The following is a 27,278-nucleotide window of genomic DNA, read 5'->3' as shown; positions in this document are numbered from 1 at the left end:
ATTTCAATATAAATTGCAGCTATTATGGCATTTCACCCCTAAATATTTCAGAATGCATCTTTTAGAATAAGGATATTCTTCTATATGATATCTTCAAGTGCCATTATCTCACTGAAGAAAATTAACAGTAATTCTCTAATATTACCTAATACCTAGCCCACATTCAGATTTCCTTCTTTTCCCCCAAAATGTCTTTTCATAGCTATATTTCAGAACCAGGATCTAGTCAAGGTTTATGCATTGCATTTGATTATTACATCTCTTTATTCACTTTAATCTATAATAGTCCTTCCATTTTTTAAAAATGACATTTCCCTTTTAAAGAGGCCAGGACAGTTTTCTTGTAGAATGCCCTATATACTGAAATTGTCAGAAGTGCTAAAGTTTAAACAGTCTTATTTATATTCTTCATGATAAAGACAAACATAACCTATGAAAAATTAGCCTTTCAGCAACTAAAATACTTTGTTTAATGGGTGTTTACCTTTACTATCAACTCCTAAATTCCTCTTTGCTCCACATGTTTATTTTATTACCAATCTGTTATTTGGGATGTAAGCTCCCAAAATAATTAGATGATGATCTTTACCATTGACATATGGGTGTCCTTGTACTTTATCCAGGTTCATCAAGGTGTCAAAGGGTTTGTCCTAGATGCCACGGACGGCAGGGGTATATTAAATGCCACCATTAGTGTTGCTGAAATTAATCACCCAGTGACTACTTACAAAACTGGAGATTACTGGCGTCTCTTGGTTCCAGGAACTTATAAGATCACAGCATCTGCTCGAGGGTGAGTGAATGAATACTTTGAAATTGAGTGCTTTAAGAGACTCTTAAAAACTGAGAACAAACTGAGGGTTGATGGGGGGTGGGAGGGAGGGGAGAGTAGGTGATGGGCATTGAAGAAGGCATCTTTTGGGATGAGCACTGGGTGTTGTTATGGAAACTAATTTGACAATAAATTTCATATAATAAAAAAAAAAAAAAAGAAAAGAAATTGAGTGCTTAAGGAAAGACAAACATGGTTGTATCCTAGAAGATTATTGCCAGAAAGCCCCAGAGAAGCCAAGCAACCCTGAGTTTCATGCTGGGAAGTTTAGAGCTGGTTACCCATTTGAATCTCCTCTAGTGATTAAGTGAGTACATGAATTATCACATTTAAGAAATCTGTGAAATTATGCACTTTGGACAGTGGCCTCTTTTATCCTCCTCCTCTCAGGTCCACTGTTCCCCGTCTAGATGTGAGTAAATTCCTTCACTATTGGTAACAATTCTGGGAAGCACCTTTGGGAAAAAAGGACTCTTGCTCTACTGTATACTTCTAGTCATGTCCAATGACTAGAAGTTACATTTGTTGCCTTTTATTTTCATTTATTTATTGAGAGAGAGAGAGAGAGAGAGAGAGAGAGATTAGGGGAGAGGGGCAGAGGGAGGGAGAGAATATCTCAAGCAGCCTCCACAGTCAGCACAGAGCCCAATGCAGAGCTCAATCCCACAGCCCTGGAATCATCACCTGAGCCAAAACCAAGAGTCGGACACTCAACCTAGTGAGCCACCCGTACATTTGTTCCCTTTTAAAGCTCTTTCACACTTTTTTCTATCCACACTTAAACCATTCTCTTTTTTTTTTCTATTTAAAAAAAAAGTATTTTTAATTTGAGTATAGTTCACACCCAATGTTACATTAGTTTCAGGTATACAACAGTGATTCAACAAGTCTTTACATAATGCTATGCTCACTGTAAGTGTAGCTACCGTTGGTCATTATACAATGCTATTACAATATCATTGACTGTATTTCCTGTACTGTACCATTTATTTCTATGACTTATTCATTCCATAACTGGAAGTCCAGGACATAGAAATAAGTTATTTCTATGACTTATTCATTCCATAACTCCTACTCCTCTTCCCCCATTTTGCTTACCTGCCCCCCACAACTATCAGATTTTTCTCTGTATTTATGCGTCTGTTTCTGCTTTTTGTTTGTTTATTAGTTTGCTTTATGAGATTCCATATCTGAGTGAAATCATACAGTATTTGCTTTCTCAGTCTGACTGATTTCACTCAGCATAATACCCTCTAGGTCCATCCATGCTGTTGCAAATGGCACGATCTCATCTTTTTTTAATGGCTACATTATATACCACTGTGTATATACACCACATCTTCCTTATTCATTGGTTTATTGATGGACACTTAGGTTGTTTCCATCTCTTGGCTATTATAAATAATGCTGAGATAAACATAGGGGTGCATGTATCTTTTCAATATACTGTTTTTGTTTTCTTTGGGCAAATAGTCAATAGTGGCATTATTGGCTTATATGGTATTTCTATTTTTAATTTTTTGAGAAACCTCTATAGTGTGTTCCACAGTGGCTATACCAGTTTACATTCCCACCAGTAGTGTAAAAGTGTTCTTTTTCTCCTCGTCCTTACCAACACTTGTTATTTCTTATCTTTTTTATTTTAGCCATTCTGACAGGTGTAAGGTAATATCTTGTTGTGGTTTTGATTTGCATTTCCCTGATGGTTAGTAATGTTGAGCATCTTTTCATGTGCCTATTGACCATTTATATATCTTCTCTGGAAAAATGTCTATTCAGGTCCTATGCCCAATTTTTAATAGGATTATTTGGGGGTTTTTTGGCTGCTGAGTTGTATAAGTTCTTTATATATTTGGTATATTAACCCCTTACTGAATATATCATTTGCAAATGTCTTCTCTTGTTCAGTAGGTTGCCTTTTTGTTTTGCTGATGATTTCCTTCACTGTGCAAAAACATTTTATTTTGGTGTAGTCCCAATAGTTCATTTTTGTTTTTGTTTCCCTTGCCTTAGGAGACATATCTAGAAAAATGTTTCTTTGGCCAAGATTAGAAAAATTACTACCTCTGTTCTCTTCTAGGATTTTTTATGGTTTCAGGTCTCACATTTAGGTCTTTAATCCATTTTGAATTTATTTATGTGTATGGTGTTAGGAAGTGGTCCAGTTTCATTCTTTTACATGTGGCTGTCCAGTTTTCCCAGCACCATTTATTGAAGAGACTACTTTATCCCTATTGTATATTCTTGCCTTTTTTTTTTTTTAATTTTTTTTTTCAACGTTTATTTATTTTTGGGACAGAGAGAGACAGAGCATGAACGGGGGAGGGGCAGAGAGAGAGGGAGACACAGAATCGGAAACAGGCTCCAGGCTCTGAGCCATCAGCCCAGAGCCCGACGCGGGGCTCGAACTCACGGACCGCGAGATCGTGACCTGGCTGAAGTCGGACGCTTAACCGACTGCGCCACCCAGGCGCCCCTATTCTTGCCTTTTTTTAATCATAGATTAATTGACCATGTATGTGTGGGTTTATTTCTGGGCTCTCTATTCTATTCCAGTGATCTATATTTGTCTATTTTTGTGCCAATACCATACTGTTTTGATTACTACAACTTTGCAGTATATCTTGAAATCTGGAGTTGTGATACCTCCAGCTTTGTTTTTCTTTCTCAAGATTGCTTTGGCTATTTGGGGTCTTTTGTGTTTCCATACAAATTTTAATATTATTTGTTCTAGTTTTATGAAAAATGCTGTGGGGGGGGGGGGCACCTGCATGGCTCAGTAGGTTAAACATCCAATTCTTGATCTCAGTTCAGGTCATGATCTAATGGTTTGTGAGATCAAGTACCATGTTGGGCTCTGCATTGACAGTATGGAAGCTGCTTGGGATTCTCTCTCTCTCCCTATCTCCCTGTCTCTCTGCCTCTCCCCTGCTCACATGCTCTCTCTCTCTCTCTCAAAATAAAAAAAAAGTAAAAATAAATGCTATTGATATTTTGATAGGGATTGCATTGAATCTGTAATTGCTTTAGGTAGTATGGACATCTTAAAAATATCGATTCTTCCAATCCATGAACATGGAATATCTTTCCATTTGTTTGTGTCATCTTCAATATCTTTTTTCAGTGTTTTATAGTTTTCAAAGTACAGGTTTTCACCTCTTTGTTTAGTTTTATTCCTAGGTACTGTATTCTTTTTGATGCAATTGTAAATAGATGGTTTTCTTAATTTCTCTTTCTGCTACTTTGTTATTAATGTGTAGAAATGCTACTGGGTAGTATTTGTATCCTGCAACTTTCTGGGTACTTTGTATCCTGCAACTTTACTGAATTCATTGATTACTACTAGTAGATTTTTGGGTAGCCTTCAGGATTTACTATGTATGATATCATGTCACCTGCAAATAGTGACAGTTTAACCTCTTTACCAATATGGATGCATCTTATTTCTTTTCTTTCTTTTCTCTTCTTTTCTTTTTTCTTTTTTTTTGGGGGGGGGGCGGGGTTGCTATGGCTAGGACTTCCAGTATTCTGTTAAGTAAAAGTGGCAAGAGTGGACATCTTTGTCTTGTTCCTGATCTTAGAGGAAGAGTTCTCAGGTTTTACCATTGAGTATGATGTTAGCTGTGGGTTTTTCATATATGGCCTTTATTATGTTGAGGTATTACTTTGGTGAAATTTTCTTTCTTATTTCTAATTCTCTAAGAAAGGACATTTTCATCTTTTTTTACAGGTTTTACTTCTACAAAGTTATATTTACTTTAAAAAAAAAAAGAGACAATGAACTTAGGACTTTTTTCCTTGGATAAAACTTAATTTTCTTTATCTTCTCTACCCTTTACAAACAGCTTAGAATCAGAACCACCTGTTTAATCCAAAATGCATCATTTTTACCGTGTTGTAGTTTTCTTTTTTGTGTTTTAACAAGTATAGATGTTACAAATGGATATTATTCCCCTCCCTTACTAGTTATCTTATTTCTGAAGAGTTAGCTTGAACATTATATTGAAGGGTAAGAACATGAAAATATTTCTAGTTACTGCTACCTTTTTTAAAAAAGATTTCAAATATCTATTGGTCCATAAAATGTATGGATTAGAACTTCACACTAATGAGAAACGAGGTCTTTTCTGTTTTTCTTACATTTTGTCATAGTATTAGAAAAACGAAAGCAGCAAAATATCTGAAAAATAGGGCAAGAATGATGTGTTTGGTAGTTAATGTCCTAAGTTAGTACCTCTCAAATTTTTCCAACCGTATACCCTGATGACAGACAACTGAACTCAGATTCCAGGAGACGTGGAGTATTTACTGCAAATACTAACTTTCTTTTGAGGTCATATATTTAATCTTAAAAACCCACTCATATTTTACAGTTTACCCATGTCTGTTCTTTGTTAATTTATGTTTAAAACAAATAATAAATTATCACAAAGTTAAAAATTTGACTCTCATAGGATTTATCTCAAGGATTCACATATCCTCTGCAGCCTTCTGTTTCTGCAAAGCATAGGTACTCCACCTGTGGAAGCATGGCTCTAATCTCCCCTTTATTACAGGTATAATCCAGTTACCAAGAATGTGACTGTAAAGAGTGAAGGTGCTATTCAGGTCAACTTCACACTTGTTCGATCGTCAGCAGATTCAAACAATGAATCAAAGAAGGGAAAGGGGGACAGCACCAACACCGATGATGCCAGTGATCCAACCACTAAAGAGTTTGAAACTTTAATTAAAGACCTTTCAGCCGAGAATGGTTTGGAAAGCCTCATGTTACGGTCCTCCTCAAATCTGGCCCTTTACCGATACCACTCGTACAAAGACTTATCAGAGTTTCTGAGAGGACTTGTGATGAACTACCCACACATCACAAATCTCACCAAGTAAGTGTCACCCTCTTACTGCTTTTTTCATTTGTTCGTTCGTTCATTTTTCTTTTCTTTTTCTTTGTTTCTTTCCTTTTTTTTTTTTTTTTTTTTTATTTTTTTTTCAACGTTTATTTATTTTTGGGACAGAGACAGACAGAGCATGAACGGGGGAGGGGCAGAGAGAGAGGGAGACACAGAATCGGAAACAGGCTCCAGGCTCTGAGGGGTCAGCACAGAGCCCGACGCGGGGCTCGAACTCACGGACCGCGAGATCGTGACCTGGCTGAAGTCGGACGCTTAACCGACTGCGCCACCCAGGCGCCCCCCTTTTCTTTTTTTAAAGAAGGTACATTCAACATAAGCCATGTTGAATGGTTCTTGTAATTTATTTGGAACTGCATATGGGGAGAACTGGATTTACTTCTTTTGAAACAGTTCTTTCTAACAATGAATCTGAAAACTTTTATGAGGAACATTGGAGGAGAATTACTTGTTAGATTAGCAATGGATGATCTGTGCCTCCTGGAAAACATAAAATTACTCTTCCTAGTGATAACTTTGAATTAAAAACGCTCTTTCCACTTTCTCAGCTACAGATTCACGTCCTGTCTGTTTCTTAGTTTGTTTTATTTTTCTGGGGGCAAGGGACAAATTTGGAACTGTGAGTTCACCTGTCAGAGATCATTCTTTCTTTTCAAATAGAAAATGAAGCCTGGTTGCTGCCATTCCCCGGACTCTAGTCTCTATTCACAGTTGCTTTTCCCTGAAGCCTTAGGGACATCTGTGATCAAGGGTCCTGGGAAAATATCCAGTACTGGCTTAAGTAAAACCGATGCTGAGCCAGCCTTTATCTTCATTTTCTGGGGCTTCTCTGCCTCACTTCACTGTTTCATTACAAACCTTCTTTAAATCTTGTTACAGTCACTTAAGGAGGGCACTTTTCGGGACGAGCACTGGGTGTCATATGTAAGAGATGAATCACTGGGTTCTACTCCAGATGCCAAGACTACACTGTATGTTAACTAACTTGAGAATTTAAAAAAAAAAAAAAAAATTAAGAAAAAGAAAAGAAAATAGAATAAAAATAAGATGAGAAAAAAATTGTTACAGTTACTTGAAAATTATTTTCTTCATTTGTTGATTCCTGTTGTCTGCTTATTGAGGGTTTTACTCTACAAGTCGCCCCGAGCTGATGGCCCTCTACTACATGCCTTGTGAACATTATCTAGCCTTCTGTATTTTTACTTTGTTTTTGCCAGTACTTTGGCAATACCACTTTCTTCTCTTCCTCAACTGGTTCTTGAATATTTCTGTCCAGTTCAGGTTTTAATATTGTCCATCTTAGTGCTGTATAGAGCTTATAGACCTTCTTATTTTAAAAGGTAAAATCGGACATTATTTTTGCTATCCATTACTTCATCTATTTAAGCTTTTTCAACCTTACAAATCAAGATGCACTTTTTAGTTAAATATTTTCCTCCAAATATGCAACACCTGCCAGTGATGGGACACAAGACAGTTTTAGGTGGTCCACCAACAGGTACTAAGTATCACTGATTAGAAACATGGGAAACCAATAATTTCTATTCTATTAATCCTTCTCAATTTAATGCTAATTTTTTTTTTCTATGTAACTCTTGTAAATCTCCCTTTGTGTAAAAGAAACCAGGCCTTAAGCTCAGAGCTCGTGGGCAAGAGCAGAGCGCTTTAGGATGTTTGCTGCGATACTGGTATTGCATTTATAGTAAAGTATAAAGTATCTTATCTATATAAATTAATTTGCATTTAAAAAGTAAGGCTCTGTGCCTTTATGTATATTTAAATTTTTCCACAATTAAAATTTCAAGCGAGTTAATTTAAAAGCCACACATTAAGTAAATAGTATAGATTATAGAAGAAAGGGCAAATATTGTGATGATGGTATGAAAATGACTGAATATGGAGGAATGCTGAACCAAATCATACTCTTCCCTAAATCTGACAATATCTCACTTGTATTGGATTTTCTTTGGTCAAGGAAAAGTGGTTTTCTTCAGATTTTCTGACACAATGATGCATTCTTTCTGTTTTGAAAGGCTTTTCATGTTTGTGTTCATGTCTGAAACATATTTTTTCAAAAATCTGTATGTTGGCTTCAACATAATGCTTGATTACTTGCTGACTTGATGTTTTTGATTTTTGAAAGTTTGGGACAGAGTTCCGAATATCGTCACATCTGGTCCCTTGAGATCTCCAATAAGCCCAACATATCTGAACCCGAAGAACCAAAGATCCGTTTTGTTGCTGGTATCCATGGAAATGCTCCAGTTGGAACTGAACTGCTTTTGGCCCTGGCGGAATTTCTCTGCCTAAACTACAAAAAGAACCCAGCTGTTACTCAAGTAAGAGATAGCCTGTTCTGACATGCATTAGAAGGAAAAAACTCAATCATACCTTGATATCAAGGCACCATTAAAAATTTTTCAAATTTCCTGTTAAATTTGACACAGAGGCGGGGCGCCTGGGTGGCGCAGTCGGTTAAGCATCCGACTTCAGCCAGGTCACGATCTCACGGTCCGTGAGTTCGAGCCCCGCGTCGGGCTCTGGGCTGATGGCCCAGAGCCTGGAGCCTGTTTCTGATTCTGTGTCTCCCTCTCTCTGCCCCTCCCCCGTTCATGCTCTGTCTCTCTCTGTCCCAAAAATAAATAAACGTTGAAAAAAAAAATTAAATTTGACACAGAGGCACTTTTAGTGCATTACTATAAACTTTACCCTTTGAAAATGGACCACCTTTGTATATACTCACCGTTAACAGTGTCTTTCTGCTGTATTGTATATAATTAGAGGCATAGAGAAAAAAAAAATACTAAAGATTTGCATTCAATCTTTTACTCCTTTATTTACTAGTCAAATTATCCTTCCAATCTTTACTTACCATTCTGTACGTTCTAACTTGAGGGACTTCCATTGCTAGTGACTTGTAATTGGGGCACTATATTGAAAATGAGGTGGGGCATTTCGGTGGCTCAGACGGTTAAGCGTCTGACTTCAGCTCAGGTCATGATCTCATGGTTCGTGACTTCGAGCCCCACGTTGGGCTCTGTGCTGACAGCTCAGAGAAATGGAGCCTGCTTCGGATTCTGTGTCTCCCTCTCTCTCTCTCTGCCCCTCCCCTATGTGTCAGGTACTTACACCGAATACTTTGCATACATCATAATTTAATTCTCAATTTGTTATCTCCATTGTATAGATATGAAAATCGAGGCAGAGATATTTGATAACTTACAGGAGGTCACACAGCTAGTATGTGGTAACACTGGGGTTTAAACCCAAGCGTGTCTCACTCTCAAGTCTGTGCTGTTTTGTTACATGATACTGCCTCCCCTAAAAGAAATTTGGGGAGAATTGAGATCATGATTAGGACCAGAAAGTACCTACGGGATTAAGTAAGATGAACTTAAATCAGACTTGACCAGAAATTATTTTACCATTTTCAGCAAAGCAAATTGTATTGATTTCTTTTTTTTTTTTTTTTTTTTTTTTTTAATTTTTTTTTTTCAACGTTTATTTATTTTGGGGACAGAGAGAGACAGAGCATGAATGGGGGAGGGGCAGAGAGAGAGGGAGACACAGAATCGGAAACAGGCTCCAGGCTCTGAGCCATCAGCCCAGAGCCCGACGCGGGGCTCGAACTCACGGACCGCGAGATCGTGACCTGGCTGAAGTCGGACGCTCAACCGACTGCGCCACCCAGGCGCCCCTGTATTGATTTCTTAATGTGAGTTGTAAAGAGTACTCCAAGGACATGTTTTGTTCTGTTCTTAAAAAATGGGAGAGTATCTAGGATAGTGTTTCTCAAGCCTGGCTATACATTAGAAACATCTGGGAAGTTTTTAAAAATACCAGTGCCTGGGCCCCATCCCTAAAAATATTAGTATTCCTTTAAAAGCTCTTTAGATTATTCCAATGTTTGGCCAGATGGCTGCCTACTGATATTATGGTTATAAAAGTCTGTATGACCTAGGTAAAATACCTACCAGCAATTTCAAAACTTCTAGCTTGTGAGAATTTGCCTCACTGGCCCAATTAGACTAGAACTAGTAATCATACTTTATTATTTTTTTAATGTTTATTTATTCTTGAGAGAGAGAGAGAGAGAGAGACAGAGTGTGAGCAGGGAAGGGGCAGAGAGAGAGGGAAACAGAATCCAAAGCAGGCTCCAGGTTCTGAGCTATCAGCACAGAGCCCCACGTGGGGCTCGGACTTGTGAACCACGAGATCATGACCTGATCATGATGCTTAACCGACTGAGCCACCCAGGCACCCCAATAATTGTACTTTAAATATTTTTTTAATTTATTTTGAGAGAGAGCATGCCAGCAGGGGAGCAGCTGAGAGAGAGAGAGGGGGGAAGAGGGTGTCCCAAGCAGGCTCCACGCTGCCAACCCGGAGCCCAATGCAGGACTTGATCTCATGAACCTCAAGATCATGATCTGATCTGAAATCAAGAGTCAGATACTTAACCAACTGAGCCACCCAGGTGCCCCTCGAAATGTTACTTTAGATTGCCATTTGTTTTGAGATAAGGGCCAGAATTATCTGGCAAGTTCAAGAAAATATACACATACCCCGAGACCTGTAGCAAAGCTCAAGCATGTACACTTTAGAAAAAACTCTCTCCCAGTGGAGAAAGTTAAGAACTAATGAATTTAGGGTCTCCAATATTTTCAATCTTTAGACTGTTTTAGCAGAATAAATAAACCAGGGATTATTTATTCTGAATTACTATCAGAAATATATAAGATAAGATGAAGTATATCAGAAATTAGTTCATGCCACATATGTAGGTATTGATGCATATGGATCATTTGGAGGAGAAATTATTATGGGTAAGGCAAATATTTTACTTCATTTTTTTTGTCATGCTGATTTCAACTCTTCTGTCTCATTGTTTCCAGACATACATTGATATTTGTTACAACATGCATTCCAGTTTTTAACCTGGAAAATACAGTCTTAAGCATTATTATTGGTTTTAGCCAGTGTTTGGCAAACATTTTCTATAAAGGGACATGTAGTATGTATTTCAGGCTTGGTGAGACAGCTGTTCTGTGTTGCAACTATTCAACTCTGAATTACAGCACAAAAACAGTCATATGAATGGGCATGGCCGTGTGCCAATAAAACTTTATTTACAATAGCAAGCAGCGGGCTGGATTTAGCCTGCAGGCAGTGGTTTCTGACCCCTTTGTAAGTCATTAGGAAGTCTGGAAATAGTTGTGCAGTAGTTTTTCATTTCTTTTTAAATTTATTTGAAGCAAGAGAGAATTTTATTTTTATTTATATTAGTCCTGCCTTTTAAGTCTATGTAAAACAGTAAAGACTTGGGGCACCTCGGTGGTTCAGTCGGTTGAGCATCTGACTCTTGATTTCAGCTCAAGTCATGATCCCAGGGTCTTGGGATCGAGCCCCACGTTGGGCTCTGCACTGAGCCTGGAGCCCGCTTGAGATTCTCTCTCTCTCTCTCTCTCTCTCCCCCCCCCCCCCCCTCTCTCTCTCTCTCTCTCTTTCTGTCTGTCTCTCTTTCTCTGCTGCCTCTTTCCCCCGCTTGCACTCTCTCTCTAAAATAAAAATAATAATAATAAAAAATAAAATAAAACAATATAGACTCTGAGGCATGGGAAGTTATGATTCCACATATTGCTAATAAACTTCACTGGTTTCTGTTTCTCTTTTAGCTGGTTGACAGGACTAGAATTGTGATCGTCCCATCTCTAAATCCAGATGGGCGAGAGAGGGCACAAGAGAAAGACTGTACTTCAAAAAGAGGACAGACAAATGCTCATGGCAAAGACTTGGATACAGACTTCACAAGTAAGACTAATTTTGGAGCCATTAAACTGCTTTGCACATAGTTTGATTTCTCTTAGCCAGGAAACTGGTAGATTGTGTAGATGAATAATGGGGAACTTCCTTCCAGGTTGTACATGTAGGGTATAAATGACAAACTAGAAACTTGTCAAATTTTTCTCCTTTATTATTTGCAAATTAATTCAAGTGTTTTCTTATAAATTCAATCAATAATATTGGAAGGGTTCCATTACTAGTCATACAGATATATATTTTTTCTCTCTCTATCCCCCCATGTATGTGCGTACACACATACACACAATTAATGTGTATGTTGATGTAAAGGAGCCTCTTTCTTGTTTACTTAAACAGAATCATAACTATACATATGTTCTTCAACTTTTTTCATTGAGTACATCACTGGTATCCTTCCACTTCAGTACTTATAGATCTCTAACATTCTTATTAATGACATCTTAGTATACTGTTACTGTATGCCAATACTCTAGTTTGATGAACAATGTTCTTACTAATGGACATTTGCTTTCTTTCTAATTTTTTGCTCTTGCAAACAGTGCTACAGAAAACATCCTGATTTCTGAAAATCTTATTTTCTTTCAAAGATAGGTTATATGTTCTCAAAATTATTTTTTTTTAAGTTTAAGTTATTTATTTTGAGAGAGAGAGAGCACAATCAGTGAAGGACAGAGAGAAGGAGAGACAGAATCCCAAGTAGGCTCCGTACCATCAGCGCAGAGCCCCATGTGGGGCTCAAATTCATGAACTGTGAGATCATGACCTGAGCCGAGATCAAGAGTCAGATGCTTAACCAACTGAGCCACCCAGGAGCCCCTCAATATTATTTTTTTTAAGAGGACACATTCGGGGCGCTTGGGTGGTTTAGTTGGTTCTTGATCTCAGCTCAGTTCATGATCTTACAGTTTGTGAGATCAAGCCCCATGTCAGGCTCCACACTGATAGTGCAAAGCCTGCTTGGAATTCTCTCTCCCCCCTCTCTCTGCACCTCTCTCTCTCTCTCTCTCTCTCAAAAATAAATAAACTTAAAAAAAATAGAGGATATGTTCATCCCTTTTTGTTTCCAGTAAGAATTTTCTTAAGCTTGCTTAGAGTCATTAACCTTTACACACTATCCTGAATTATATAAAACTCAAAGTAATCTACCTTCTAGAGTATATCTTTCACACTATTGAGATAGTATTGAGTCATACAGTGTTTATATACAGATTTCTAAAGTTAGCCTCTGATTGTGCTCATTAGAGAATATTTTCTTAGCTATTCATACTAAAATTTTGAAATGGTACTTCATATTTGACTTTTGCATTTTTTTTAGATAATGCCTCCCAGCCTGAGACTAAAGCAATCATTGAAAATTTGATTCAAAAACAGGACTTCAGTCTTTCTGTTGCATTAGATGGTGGTTCAGTGCTGGTCACATACCCGTATGACAAACCAGTACAAACAGGTACGTAGAATATCAATTTATGTATATATTTTCTAAGCTTAGATAGGAAATTCCAAATAGGTAATGTTCCTTCTAAATTTTTTTTAAAAATTGTGAGCATTTGAGCACACTCCATGAGCAACAACCAACTTGGGAAGATTGTGCTTATATCAACAGCTCAGTTACTTGGAGGAGAGAGGTCAGATCTAATGATGGGCCAGCTTTATCCAGTGCAGCCATCTTGTCACATTTGTTCAATCTAGTTCACAAACATTTATTGAATAATTATTATGTCTATGGACATTGGGAATACAAAAGTGAATAAAACACAATGCCTGCCTCAAGAAACTCATACTGTGTTTAAGCAAATATTAGCAATACATGGGAATGCAAGCTGGTGCAGCCACTCTGGAAAACAGTATGGAGGTTCCTCAAAAAAATAAAAATAGAACTACCCTATGACCCAGCAATTGCACTAGTAGGCATTTATCCACGGGATATAGGTGTGCTGTTTCGAAGGGACACGTGCACCCCCATGTTTATAGCAGCACTATCAACAATAGCCAAAGTATGGAAAGAGCCCAAATGTCCATCGATGGATGAATGGATAAAGAAGATGTGGTATATATATATACAATGGAGTATTACTCGGCAATCAAAAAGAATGAAATCTTACCATTTGCAACTATGTGGATGGAACTGGAGGGTATTATGCTAAGTGAAATTAGTCAGAGAAAGACAAAAATCATATGACTTCACTCATATGAGGACTTTAAGAGACAAAACAGATGAACATAAGGGAAGGGAAACAAAAATAATATAAAAATGGGGAGGGGGACAAAGCATAAGAAACTCATAAATGTGGAGAACAAACAGAGGGTTACTGGAGGGAGTGTGGGAGGGGGGATGGGCTAAATGGGTAAGGGGCACTAAGGAATCTACTCCTGAAATCATTGTTGCACTATATGCTAACTAATTTGGATGTAAATCTAAAAAAATAAAAAATAAAACAAATTAATAAAAAAAAATTAGCGATACAGAATCGCCCTTCACTGCTTTAAACCTTGACTGACTTGCTTGCATTTAAAACAAAATTTTTTTTTAATGTTTATTTATTCTTGAGAGAGAGAGCGTGGGTGGGGGAGGGGCAGAGAGAGAGAGAGAGAGACAGGGACAGGATCCAAAGCAGGCTCCAGGCTCTGAGCTGTCAGCACAGAACCTGACACGGGGCTCAAACTTACAAACCGTGAGATCATGACCTGAGCTGAAATCAGATGCTTAACCTACTGAGCCATGCAGGCACCCCGTGACTTGGTCGCACTTAGATGAGTTTAACAATTGCTTCTTGAATCTCTCTGGGGCCATCGTATATGGAGGTAGTTTGTGTTGTTTAAATGCAGCCTATAAGGAATATTGTTATTAGGCCTTCATTGCCCTAAATGTAAGAAAACATACCAAGCAAGTTTGTATTTTAGTGTGGTGTCCTGTTGTGTAAACTAACCATTAGTACCTTCTAATACAAGGAAGATGTGTATCTTCTTAGTCTGATTGTCCTGGGCTCAACAGAACTATGTGATTAATTATAATAATTCCTCAATGCACTTCAGTGGGGTTTAAGATTAACTAGAAGGAGAGAAAGATGACTTTTATATCCATGAAGTTGAACTTGGAGTAAGATTTTTTGGATTTCTCCAACTTCTGAATTTTTCTTTTTATAGTGGAAAACAAAGAGACTCTGAAGCATTTGGCATCTCTTTATGCAAATAATCATCCATCCATGCACATGGGTCAGCCCAGTTGCCCAAATAAATCAGGTAAGTATTTTCCATACCCTTTGTTCTTGTTGGTGCTTTCAGGGACCGAGGGTGTCTTACCTTAAGGTCTTGTTGAGCCTCTGTCTCTCAATGCTTTTGTAGATGAGAATATCCCAGGAGGCGTAATGCGTGGAGCAGAATGGCACAGTCACCTGGGCAGCATGAAGGTATGCTCTATAGAATACAGTGAAAGTAGCATATAATTGTTGGCCATTGAGTGACAGAATAGGTGACTTTTCTGATATAAGCAAAGTGAATGGCAGCTGCTTCATGGCTTTCTTGATAAGACAGCCCTCAACTTAACCTCTGGCAGCATTTTTTTCCACCATTTGAATCATTTTTAATTGTACAGTTCAGTGACATTAATTACATTTAATATAATTAAACTAATCACCATTCTAAACCATCTGTTTCCAAAGCTTTTTTATCACCCCAGAAAGAAACTCTGCATCTGCTAAGCAATAACTCCTGATTCTGCTGGTAACCCCCCAACTCCTGGTAGCCTCTCTACTTTCTGTCTCTATGTTTTTGCCTATTCTAGATATTTCTTGTAAGTGCAATCATAAAATATTTGTCCTTTGTGCCTGTCTTCTTTCACTTAGCGTAATGGTTTCAGGGTTCAACCATTTTCTTAGCCTGTATCAGTCCTCTATTGCTTTTTATGGCTGAATAATGTTCTATTGTACGTATATACCACATTTTGTTTATCAGTTTATCAGTTTAACACTTGAGTTGTTTCTACCTTTTGGCTATAGAATAATGAACAAGTTGTACAGCATACAACTGTAAGTTTGAGCCCTCATTTTCAATTCTTTGGGGTATAGATCTAGATGTGGAATTGCTACCCATGTTCTAATTCTATGTTTAACTTTTTAAGGGACCACTGAACTATTTGGTACATTCCCACCAACAATGTATAGGAGTTCCAGTTTCTCTACATTCTTGTCAAAACTTATTATTTTTCTTTTTTTTTTTTAATTATAGCCATCCTAGCAGGTATGAAGTGGAACTTCATTGTAGTTTTGATTTGCATTTCCTCAAACACTAATGATGTTGAGCATCTTTTCATGTGCTTATTGACCATTTGTACATCTTCTTTGGAGAAATGTCTGTTTCTCCATTGCCTATTTTATTTTGTTTTGTTTTTATTATTTAAAAATTTTTAACATCTATTTACCTTTGAGAGAGAGAGACAGAGCATGAGTGGGGGAGGGGCAGAGAGAGAGGCTCCAAAGCAGGCTCTAGGCTCTGAGCTGTCTGCACAGAGCCCACAAACTGCAAGATCATGACCAGAGCCGAAGTCGAATGCTTAACCAACTGAGCCACCCAGGCACCCCTTATTTTGTTATTTTTAAAATTCCATTGCCTATTTTAAAATTAGGTTGTCTTTTTGTTGTTAGGTTATAAGAATTCTTCATATATTTTGGATGCTAAACCCTTATCATATGTTTGATTGTGAGTAGTTTCTCCTATTATGTTGGTTGTCATTTCATTTTCTTAATAATGCCTTTTGATGCACAAAATTTTTTAATTTTGATGAAGTCAAACTTATCTTTTTGTTGTTCATGCTCTTGTCATATCTAAGACTTCATAGCCAAATCCAAGGTCATGATATACCTCCATGTTTTCTTCTATGAGTTTTATGGATTTAGCTCTTGTATTTAGGTCATTGATATATATATATATATATATATATGTGTATATATATATATATACACATATATATATATGTGTGTATATATATATATATACACACATATATATATATACATATGTATATATGTGTATATATATGTATTTTTTTTTTTACATTTTTTAATGTTTATTTATTTTTCAGAGAGAGAGAGAACAGAGCACGAGTTGGGGAGGGGCAGAGAGAGAGGGAAACACAGAATCCAAAGCAGGCTCCAACTTAACTGACTGAGCCCCCCAGGTGCCCCAGGTCATTGATACATCTTAAGTTGATTTTTGTATATGATAGGAAGTAGGATTTCAACTTCATTTTTTTGCATGTGGAAATCTAATTGTCCAAGCACCATTAGTTTTAAAGATTGTTCTTTCCCTTTGAATGGTCTTGGCACCCTTGTCAAAAATCAATTGACCATAGATGTATGTGTTTATTTCTGGACTCTCAATTCTGTTTCACTGGTCTTTATGTCTGTTCCCCCAGTATCACTGTTTTGAGCGCTGTAGCTTTGTAGTAAGTTTTGAAATTAAGAAGTGTGAGTACTCCAACTTTTTCCTTTTTCAAGATTGTTTTTGGCTATTCAAGGTGCCTTGCAATTACATTTGAATTGAATTGAAGATTGGCTTTGCTTTTCATTTCTTTCTTTCTTTCTTTCTTTCTTTCTTTCTTTCTTTCCTTCCTTCCTTCCTTCCTTCCTTCCTTCCTTCCTTCTTTCCTTCTTTCTTATCAAAAAATGCTGTTGGAATTTGTTAAGGGTTGTGTTGAATCTGTAGATCACTTTGGGTTATATTAACATCTCAATAGTATTGTCTTTCTATTCATGAATGCAGTTATGTCTTTCCATTTACTTAGGTCTTCTTTAATTTCTTTTTGATAGCATTTTAATTGGTTGTCCATCCACTTCAGATTAGTAAGGAGTTGTTAGATGGGTGATTAGCTCATCATTTCATTAACATGTGCAACTAGAAATTTGACTTCATTCTCATCTCTGCCTGCCTTCCCTCCTTTATTTACTAAGAACTTACTATGTATGAGGTACTTTGCTATACTAGTGATAAATGAAATATATTTCCTGTCCCATTGTACAAATAACTATTTTACATAATTAATTGATTTGATCTAGAAGAGAGCAACTCTCAATGTGCCATAAGAAATTAAAGACAGAAAAGATTACACCTAATCAGAGATGTAGTCTTTTCTTAGAGAAAATGGCATTTGGGATGCAGAGATGGTGCAGCAGAACATTCTAGAAAGAGGAAGCAATATGGGCAGAGGTCAATAAGCAGTCTAGTTTAGTTAGAACAAGAGCCGTAACAGAGAGCAGCAGAAGACAAGAATGGAAAGAGAGTTTGGGGCTTTGAACACTTTGTTTTAGTAAGGAATGGGAAGCCACTGAAGGTTTTGAGCAGGTATATAGTAACATGATTGGAACTGTGCTATGGAACAATTAATCTCTCTGTAGTGGGTTGAGATAGTTTGGAGGAAGGAGAGAGTGGCGTGGGGAGACTAGTGTAGAATTCCCTAGACAAACAAAAATGAGGTTCTGGGTTAGGGTGGTGACAATGGGAATGGAGCCACAGGATGAAGTCTCAGAGATATTGCAGAGGTGGAATTGACAGGATTTGGCAAATTATGGATGATGGCAAGAAACCGAAGTCAAAGACAAGAGATTTCATGTCTGCGTGAGGACATGAGTTCATACCATTAACTGAATAAGGAAAAAAAACAGGTTTGGGGGGAAAGGTGGTAAGTTAGGTTTGGGAACCTGTCCACAGCAGCAGTTGCTGGGCCTGGATAATTGCTATTCTGTAAACAGTGGCTGCCGTCACCAGCAGTGGAAGGTACCAGAGGGTGAGTGCTTGTGCTTCTACCTCCACAGCTCTGAGAACGGCTGACGTTCCAGAGTTGAGAGGGAAGCTGGCCATCTGCATGCACTTATTTATAGAGTTGTATTCAGCAAACCCTAGTCAACCTCCTCTACCTGCCAGGCACCATGGCAAGCACTGGAGATACAAAAGTGAATTAGACCTAGTCCCTAGTCTCAGAGACTCTCTTAGCAACAGTCATGTTTGTGACTAAGATTATAATACTGAGCAGTTTATTTGCTAGAAAATGCTTTACAGATTCTTTGCTTACATCACCCAGGTTTTCTTTCTATTCATTTGTTGCATTACAAAGCCTCACTCCTACTTTTATGTGTTAATTTTTCTACATTCGTTTTTGAATTTTATATTCCAGGATTATAGCGTCACCTATGGCCACTGTCCGGAAATCACAGTGTACACGAGCTGCTGCTACTTTCCCAGTGCAGCACAACTCCCTTCCTTGTGGGCAGAAAATAAAAAATCTCTTCTTAGCATGTTGGTGGAGGTGAGCCTTTCCCTTTTTAACTAGAAGCAAGCTCCCAGGAATATGTTCAATGAAAATCTTCATCAAAACATGTTCTTAATTTTTTACTAAAAATTTTATTACTTATTTTAAAAATATGTATGGAAAGAGTTTTGTTGAATTTATATCACCTAGGTCAGTGCCGTGACTTCACGTGACTGGAATCTGCTGTAATTTAGATAATTTAACCCTGTGTGATGTTGCACATTTTTTTCATTTGAATCTCATGCATTAGTTACTTTGAGCGAGTATACTGTGCTGGAAAGTAAATCATTCAAGATATCAGAAGATTTGTGTTCCGACACTTTAGGCTTTGACTGTTATCAAAGTTCTTTTTTCACATATTTCATCTTTATGCTCTGAAGCAGTTTATGAGTAGCAAATGAGGTCAGAAGCATTTGGGGAAGGACCAACAAGCCAGGTTTATGGGGGTTTTTTGCTGTTGCTTTGTTCATTTGTTTATTGTTTTTTATCATGCCTCAGGCTGTTGCCTCTGGAAATATCTGGAAACACATATTTATATGTTGAATATTTTTTCAGGTCCACAAGGGAGTTCATGGTTTTGTTAAAGATAAGACTGGAAAACCAATTTCTAAAGCAGTCATTGTACTCAATGAAGGAATAAAGGTACACACAAAAGAAGGGGGCTATTTCCATGTACTGTTAGCCCCAGGCGTCCATAATATCAACGCCATCGCTGATGGGTATCAGCAACAACATTCACAGGTGAGAAACTCAAACTAAGTAGTATCATGTAAATTCTTATTCTTAATAGTACTTCTGTTTTTCTTTGCAACTCTTGTGAGGAATAAAGAAACACAACGTATAACCAACGCTTGCTTATGATATCTTGTTATCTATCTTTCTAGGCTTTGGCAACACAAGGGAAATTTTGATAGCATTTTGTATACTTGTGATGACAATGACTCATCTCCTTGGTTTGGTATAAAGGCCTTAGGGCTATTCCCAGGATACAGTATACCTTAAGGGAACTTTTTTTGTAATTCTTGCACTTTATCCCTCTAGGTCTTTGTGCATCATGATGCAGCTAGTTCTGTGGTAATAGTCTTTGACACAGATAACCGGATATTTGGTTTGCCAAGGGAGCTTGTGGTAACTGTATCAGGTAAAGAAATTTAAATTTTTAGTAGTTGAAGTTAAAACCGGTTCTGACATTTCAACTTGAGAGTGGATTGCCTCCCAATCACCTGAAGCTAATCACTTTTCTTCTAATACCTCCTTATCTAAACATTTTTTTGGATTTTTCTGGAACACTGTTCTCCCATATGTTCTCATGGCTTGCTCTTTCACGTGTTCAGGTCTATACGCAAATGTCACCTCCAGAGAGACACCTTCCCTGATCACCCTAGCTAAGACAGCACCCCTGTCACTCTCTCTACCCCACTTTTTTTATTATAGGACTTATCACCATTTGACATTATATTATATATTTAGTCATTTACTTGTCTATATTCGATCTTTCCCACTAAAACATAAAAGCCTCAGAGAGAACAGGGAGTTTATCTACATTTCCTGCACCTAGAACCATGGCTGGCACATAGTGGGTCTTAATGAAGAGTTATTGACTGAATGAATGATTTGCTTTATATTAAGATCATAAGTCCCTTGGACTTTGACTTGTATTCTATTTTTTCAAGATCATAGAAGGAAGAGGAGCACCTGAGTGGCTCAGTTGGTTGAGCATCCGACTCTTGATTTCAGCTCAGATCATGATCCCGGGGTCATGGGATCGAGCCCTGCATCAGGGTCTGTGCTGAGTATGGAGCCTGCTTAAAATTCTCTCTGTCCCTCCCTTTGCCCCTCTCCCCAACTCGTGCTCTCTCTCTAAAATACAATACAGTACATCGTGGATCCTGTTTTCTCCAGGATTAATATGTGCCATAGCTTGAATTACTGAAAGGTTAAAAAGTTAAAAAAAAAAAAAAAAAAGTATAGTACAATAATAAATACTCTGTATTGTATCCTTTTGATACAGAGAACCTTGGCTCATTTCTAAGTGCAATTTGGACTTGACACAAAATAACCAAGTTTTATTACAGGGTGTGTGGCAGAGAGAGTCTTAGTTAATAGAGAATGGTATTTTGGAAATATGGTCAAATCATAGATACTAGTGTGGAATATTTAAAGTAAACAGTTATTAGCTTGAACCAGATAAAGTGTGAATAACTTAGTGGTTAGACGGACATGGGAGCTCTGAGTCAGCAATGGTTTAAATCTGGCTTTGCCATCCATTTACTGTCATGAACTTAATTTTTTTTATGATTTTGTTATTATTTCTGTTACTAAGACTCTTATTTGATAACTTATGTACAAATATTTTAAATAAATGGGGGTTTGGGATAAGATAAAATTTGTTGGAAAGGAGCAGAAGTCACTGATTGATATAGACCCAGTTGTAGAGCAATAGTTTGGCTTCATTGTGGTTAATATATATATATATACACACACACACACATACCTACACATACATGCACATGGAAAGCTGTGGAAAAATATTCATGAGCGTTATTAAAAATCATCTCTGGTTAATGGAGATGTGATGTGGAGTTTTGGCTTGGGGTTTTGGTATTTTTACTTACCTGTATTTTTTCTCTTTTTTTAAAAATTTTTGTAATGTTTTTGCTTTTTGAGAGACAGAGAGAGACAGAGCATGAGTGGGGGAGGGGCAGAGAGAGAGAGAGGGAGTCACAGAATCCAAAGGAGACTCCGGGCTCTGTGCTGACAGCTCAGAGCCCGATGCAGGGCTCAAACCCACAAACTGTGTGAGATCATGACCTGAGCCGAAGTCGGACGCTTAACTGACTGAGCCACCCAGGCGCCCCGGTTATCTGTATTTTTCTACACGTACTGCCTGTGTAATAATAAACGGTTGTTTTTGAGTGCATGAAATAAAAATAAAAGAAGTAAAGGGCATATTATGAAAAGCATCACTGTAAGCAGCTTATTCATATCCTTAAAGTGGAACACCACTCAAGTGGCAATTTTGTTTGATAGGTGCCACCATGTCAGCGTTGATCCTAACAGCTTGCATTATTTGGTGCATCTGCTCAATCAAGTCTAACAGACATAAGGATGGCTTTCATCGGCTCAGGCAGCATCATGATGAGTATGAAGATGAAATTCGCATGATGTCAACAGGCTCCAAGAAGTCCCTCTTAAGCCACGAGTTCCAGGATGAAACAGACACTGAAGAGGAAACCTTATATTCTAGCAAACATTGAAACAGACCTCGCACATCTCCCAGCATAAGTACCCAGCAAAATTACAGTTCCTTTTGGGAGACACTGCATTCAGAAGAGAGACTCTCTTGCTTCTTCAAAGAGCTTTGGGAAGTTAACTTGCTAAATTTGTATTCTCTGTGAATTTGGCTGGCGGTTTTGAACTTCCCCTCCTTTAAGTACTGTTACCTTAAAAAAAAAAAAAAAAAATCTGCTTTCTATTTATGCAGCAGAGATGGGACAGCCACTTTGTTTTTCTTTTTAATTTAAGATGAGCTGTTTGGAGCTTACGTTATAACTGCATAAAGCCACTTGGATCTTATATTTTGCACATCAGGTGTTTACTAGTGGCTTTAGCTTTTTTATTTTAAATGGCCAAAAGAATCCAGAAACATTTAGGCAGGGACAGCAGTCAGAATCTGACATAAAGCTTTAAAAACTCAAGGTTTCTCAGCCTACTGAGAAGTACTTTTCTCTAGTTATTAAGCAGCTGGAGTTTCTCTTATTATTCAGGTTTAATGGAGGCTGAATTGATTTTTAAATATATAACATTAGGAAATGAATAATGGGCTTCCGCATTTGGCTTTCTACTTGTTCCAAGGTTAGATCAGAACTGGTGGGCAGTGCTCTAAGCAGGACTTCACTACCTCTCTTATAAGGTTTGGCAAAGTTCTAATACCCCCATTTTACGGGAGAACTTGTTGACTTTGTTGTAAAAGATCTAAATGTCCATTTGAATAGAACTGAGAGGGAGATCTACCAAAAGCTAAAACTCGTGCGGCATATCTTTTAACTTGGTAAAATCCCACAGGTGCTGCTGCTTTTTATCTGTGAAGCACTAGATTATTCTAGGAATGCCTAATTCTTTAATATTTCCTAAATTTGAAACTTTTTCTGTGTTGTACACTTATGGCTTTCAGATGACCCGGCAATGTACAAGATCCGAATTCTACTGAAAATATCTGGAAGTGTGGAAGAGACCTACTTGCACGTCCTTAACCTACATTTGAACACAAAATAACTACAGTTCATGCTCCAGTTCAAGCCTACGGATATCCTACTGTTACTGAAATAGCTTGGCCAGTCTTATTCATATAGGTCTCTGCAAGTGATTGGGTTCTTTGTCCTAATGTTTCATTTGGCAGTCTCTTTTTGATCAACCAATTTTGTTAAAAGTTCAATTGAAAGCATTTCAATATGGCTCCCTCCATTAAAAGAAAATGTAAACTGTGGATTGCCGTGTGCTATAACACCGTGGTGAGAAAGTATCATCTTCACGGCCACTCAGGTTATTGCAAAGACCTGAAAGATTTGCATTTTATTGTGTCTGTCATATCATGCTATTCAATGGAATTGATGCTTTTTTTTAAGTATGAGTCTTACCAATGATCTAATGGTTTAATACCTTTGAATGTTTTTAGTGGCCAACTTGCTGCTGAGTTTGTACTAAATCAGGGGATCAAAAAACTTGCTCTCATCTTTTCAAATTGTATTCTATATCCATTAATGTATCAGTCATCCCAAAGCCTTCCTCTGGAGTGGTTTACCACCCATGTAGGTCATTCCACGTTTTGTGAGGAATGCACCCGAAGTGGCTTTATAAAAAGAGATTTGGCTAAGCAGGAATAATGAGGTCATGATATTTGTTAGTATCTGCGATAAATTTGGGTGGTTCAAGGTTAAGCCATTCTGGTATTAATCCTATCATTAACAACTCTAAATTTTGAGCCCTTGCCACCCCATTCTCACCTGACCACATACACAGAACAGCTAATGCTTCATGAAATATATGTGATTTAACTTCTTCTGATAATACTTTACATTTTCTTTAAGGGGATGATGTGGTAGCATTGCTCTTTTGAGCTTTACTTTTAAGAGCGCAAAGTCAGAAAACCAACAAGGGCCTATGAGTGGCTGGCCCTGGTTGGGACATTGCAGGTGGAAATGAAACGAAGTTGATGCGACAGCCTTTACTTTTTTAGCGTTGGTCTTCAGTAGAGGGTGCCTTTTAAATTCATTTCTCTTTTGAGTTAAACATATCTTTAACTGTACATCACAGTGGCTGGAGTCCATGCCTTTTAAGCATGTATAAAAATTTTTTAGAAATGAACATACAAATAGTTCTTTTAGTAATTTTTCCTGAAAGTAAAACCAAATTCTGCTATAAATCTTGAATCTTTAATGAATTTCTAAATAATGCATTGCTCTGGAAAATAAGACCTTCTCAGCCTGTGTTACCTATGAACATGAATGTATAGGATCATGACTACTAAGATTGTGTTCTCAGCCCTGCTTTGTTTTTTATTTGTGGATCTAATCTTAGACCACATTAACTGCTTAAGGCATTGAAGCCATAGGGGATGGGGAATGCATTTCTTCAGTGTTTCTCCTAGAGACTTTCCATTTCCCTGGAGTCATGGAGGCAAGTAAGTATCACAGTATTAAGGAATTTGCCCAAATCTGAGTTGTGCCTTTCTTTCCTCACAAGGCATGTTTTTTTGTCCTGGTGATCAGTTTGTAAGCCTTCTACCCTCCCAGCTCCTTAATAAAGGCAAAGTGATTGAGTAGGTAATGTTCAAAGTGTCTGCCTGTGTAAATGTACTTGTTAGTGTACGGTTAATGCAGTTCCATAAGATGAACTCAAGTTAATTTCAGAAGGAGAGACCTTTTGGTTTTGCTGTATTTCACTGAACACTTGCATAGTGTTTGGGATTCCATCCAGTTGAGGAATGCTTGCAATTTTCATTGGAGGGAATTTGCTTTGGGACTTTGTCATCCTCCAGAAAGGAAACATAATGTATATTCGGCCCAGTATGATTGATTGGTTAATCTTTGGTAACTTTCACCTGGACGGCATTTGCTGAGTTAATGAATATTGAACTTAAAACTAATTATGAGTTGACAAATAAATAAAAGGTAGTCGTATGCCTCAGCTTATTGTGTTTCTGAGCTAATACCAGGTTACTCAGTAACCATGACTTGCTCCCCTATATCCATTTATTCTCAATAGTAAATAGTTTTCTCGTCTTGTTGCCAGAAATGCACTTGTGCTAGGTTTTGTCCCTGCTGTATTAAAAGCTTCTTGGCTATGAATGCTGTAATGGTGCCCTGCCTTATGGTTCTCTGATAGAATTGTTTTTAACAATAGCAACTTTATTGTTACTACAAAAAATTCGACCGTGGTTGATGTTCAGTGATTTTCTATCTAGAAACTTTTTGGTAGCTCTTTGAGTTTCTGATTTGTTTTTACTAAAGCAGATTCTTTGGGGGTGGTTAGGGCCCTTGATTAATGTCAACTAAACTTGGATTTACCGTTCATGAAGAAATATCTCCCAACACCCATTTCTCCAATTTTTAGCATTGATTAATTAATATTCCATTTGATTTTCAGAATATTGTCCTAGTTGATTTTGATTAGACAGAACATATTATGAAATTGAAAATAGGCTACCATCTTAAGGCAATTGGATATAAATGATGCAAATATGTATGATTATGACTTTTATAAATGGTGTAACATGAGTGTATTAGCTACACTCTATGCTGGCCATGCTGCAGATTTTCTGGAGGTATGACATAATGGTATTTTTTTTATGCTCAGAGTAAAAATCAACTTTTCACCTCTTTGTTTTTCCAGAGTGACATTCCCAGGCTCCAGAACAATTCTATAGCTATTCATATGAGGTGCCCAACACTCATTCATCTCAAGTGCTTCAGTCTTGGTTTATCTCATGCACTGTGCCTTCAAAATGAAATTTTTAAAAGGGACTTTAAATGAAGTTGAATAGTAGTTTTAAAAAAGTCAATCTGTGTAATTTATGTGAAATCTAATTGTAATGAGGTCCTTTCTGTTTTTTATATGTAAACAGATCTACTAATCCTGTATAAAGGTTATTTTATGATGTTTGTCTTTCTTTGTGTTTTGTCTCATAATCTTTTTTCAAAGGCAACAGACCAAAAAAAATTATTGTCCCAATTTGAAAGCTATGTATTTAGTTTTCCTACCTGTGCTACGGGGAAAAAATAGTACCAGGCTAGGAATACAGAGTGTTACCTGTAGAATGTTTTTGTCTTCACAAATTGACTTGAAAGAAAGCTGTTTCCGAAATAATCCCATCTTATAGTAGCCACAGTTCTCCTTTCTGTTTGTGGCTCAGCTAGATTGCTATATGTCCAGTCATTTCACAACAAACACCACAAAGCTGGCCACTGAAAAGTTTATGTATGCATTTCAAACTTGTTTGTTAAAAATTTTATCCTTTTTCCAAATAAGCCACCTTCTATAATGTGTCCTGCCACCTTAGGCACAGTGGTGATGAATTCACTGTCCCCTTTAAATTTAGCAATGATTTGTTGATACTGCTGGTCTAATAGGAATAGGGAAAGCAAAGTTATATAAAAATTTGGGCTCTACTGACAAGGAACTCCTAGTCCAGACCAGAGAAATAGAAATGAAAATATGCTTTACTTCCACAGTGATTGGTTCCTCTAAAAAAGAAAATCTCTGCGGCAGGGGAAGGATAACATGGAGATTCGAACGTGGACTTTGGAGCTGGACTGATCTGTGATTGATTCTTTGTTCTACCACTTGCTCCCCACGTGACCTTGCATTGTACAAGTTTCTCCACATTCTCTAAGTCTTAATATCTCTGCCTGTTAAGGAGTAATACCTGATAGGATTGTATTGACGTGATATTTAACTCAGAATTGAATGCCCATGGTAACCAGCATCACTTTTCTTCATTTGTCTGATCTTTTGAAAGAAAGGTGTTTTATCAAATATATGAACAGAGATCTGTTTACAGGTGGTCATTTTAACTTAGAAGAAATCCCTACACATGAATACTAAAAAACAAAACAAAAAAAAAAGAGCTATGAAATTTTCCATTATGTAGTTCCATAGATTGTCTATAGCATGGCAGTAAAGTTTTAAAAATTATGCCAAATGCTTCAGATTTGTTTTTAAAGGAAATAAGATTGTATTTATGCCTATTCAGTGAAAAGAGCCTTACTTAACCTGCTACAGGAAATCTGAATAGTGATAATGGTTCTTTTCCCCTCAGTGTTTGAAATGTTTTCCTGAATTTTTGTCAGGAGTTTTCTCATAACTGATCAAAGGTAGTAGAACCTTTTGGTTTCTACCATAAATGGTAATCTATCAG

At 37.4% G+C, this 27,278-nt stretch overlaps 1 protein-coding gene across 3 annotated transcripts in view; it reads left to right on the top strand.

Moving 5' to 3' along the window:
* The window catches only part of CPD (carboxypeptidase D), an 81,969-nt gene extending 55,951 nt beyond the window's left edge, over positions 1 to 26,018 (top strand). The window contains exons 11-22 of one of the 3 annotated variants that reach the window (XR_006714784.1): positions 624 to 793; positions 5,389 to 5,712; positions 7,883 to 8,078; positions 11,415 to 11,550; positions 12,878 to 13,009; positions 14,707 to 14,802; positions 14,905 to 14,969; positions 18,728 to 18,859; positions 19,418 to 19,603; positions 19,904 to 20,003; positions 21,893 to 24,542; positions 25,754 to 26,018. Coding sequence is in view for 2 of the 3 variants with exons in the window: in XM_045487773.1 (XP_045343729.1) it covers positions 624 to 793; positions 5,389 to 5,712; positions 7,883 to 8,078; positions 11,415 to 11,550; positions 12,878 to 13,009; positions 14,707 to 14,802; positions 14,905 to 14,969; positions 18,728 to 18,859; positions 19,418 to 19,603; positions 19,904 to 20,003; positions 21,893 to 22,119 (1,764 nt within the window). In the remaining variant the exon portion in view is untranslated. Of the gene's footprint in view, positions 1 to 623; positions 794 to 5,388; positions 5,713 to 7,882; positions 8,079 to 11,414; positions 11,551 to 12,877; positions 13,010 to 14,706; positions 14,803 to 14,904; positions 14,970 to 18,727; positions 18,860 to 19,417; positions 19,604 to 19,903; positions 20,004 to 20,535; positions 20,585 to 21,892 lie in introns of those variants that run through there. The other 2 variants (XM_045487773.1, XM_045487774.1) reach the window with 2 other exon arrangements.
* Positions 26,019 to 27,278: the final 1,260 nt, after the last annotated feature.

Source organism: Leopardus geoffroyi, chromosome E1 (genome assembly GCF_018350155.1).
Source record: "Leopardus geoffroyi isolate Oge1 chromosome E1, O.geoffroyi_Oge1_pat1.0, whole genome shotgun sequence".
Lineage (NCBI taxonomy): Eukaryota > Metazoa > Chordata > Mammalia > Carnivora > Felidae > Leopardus > Leopardus geoffroyi.
The sequence above is the reverse complement of the archived record's forward strand: the minus strand, read 5'-3'. Positions and strand labels throughout refer to the sequence as shown.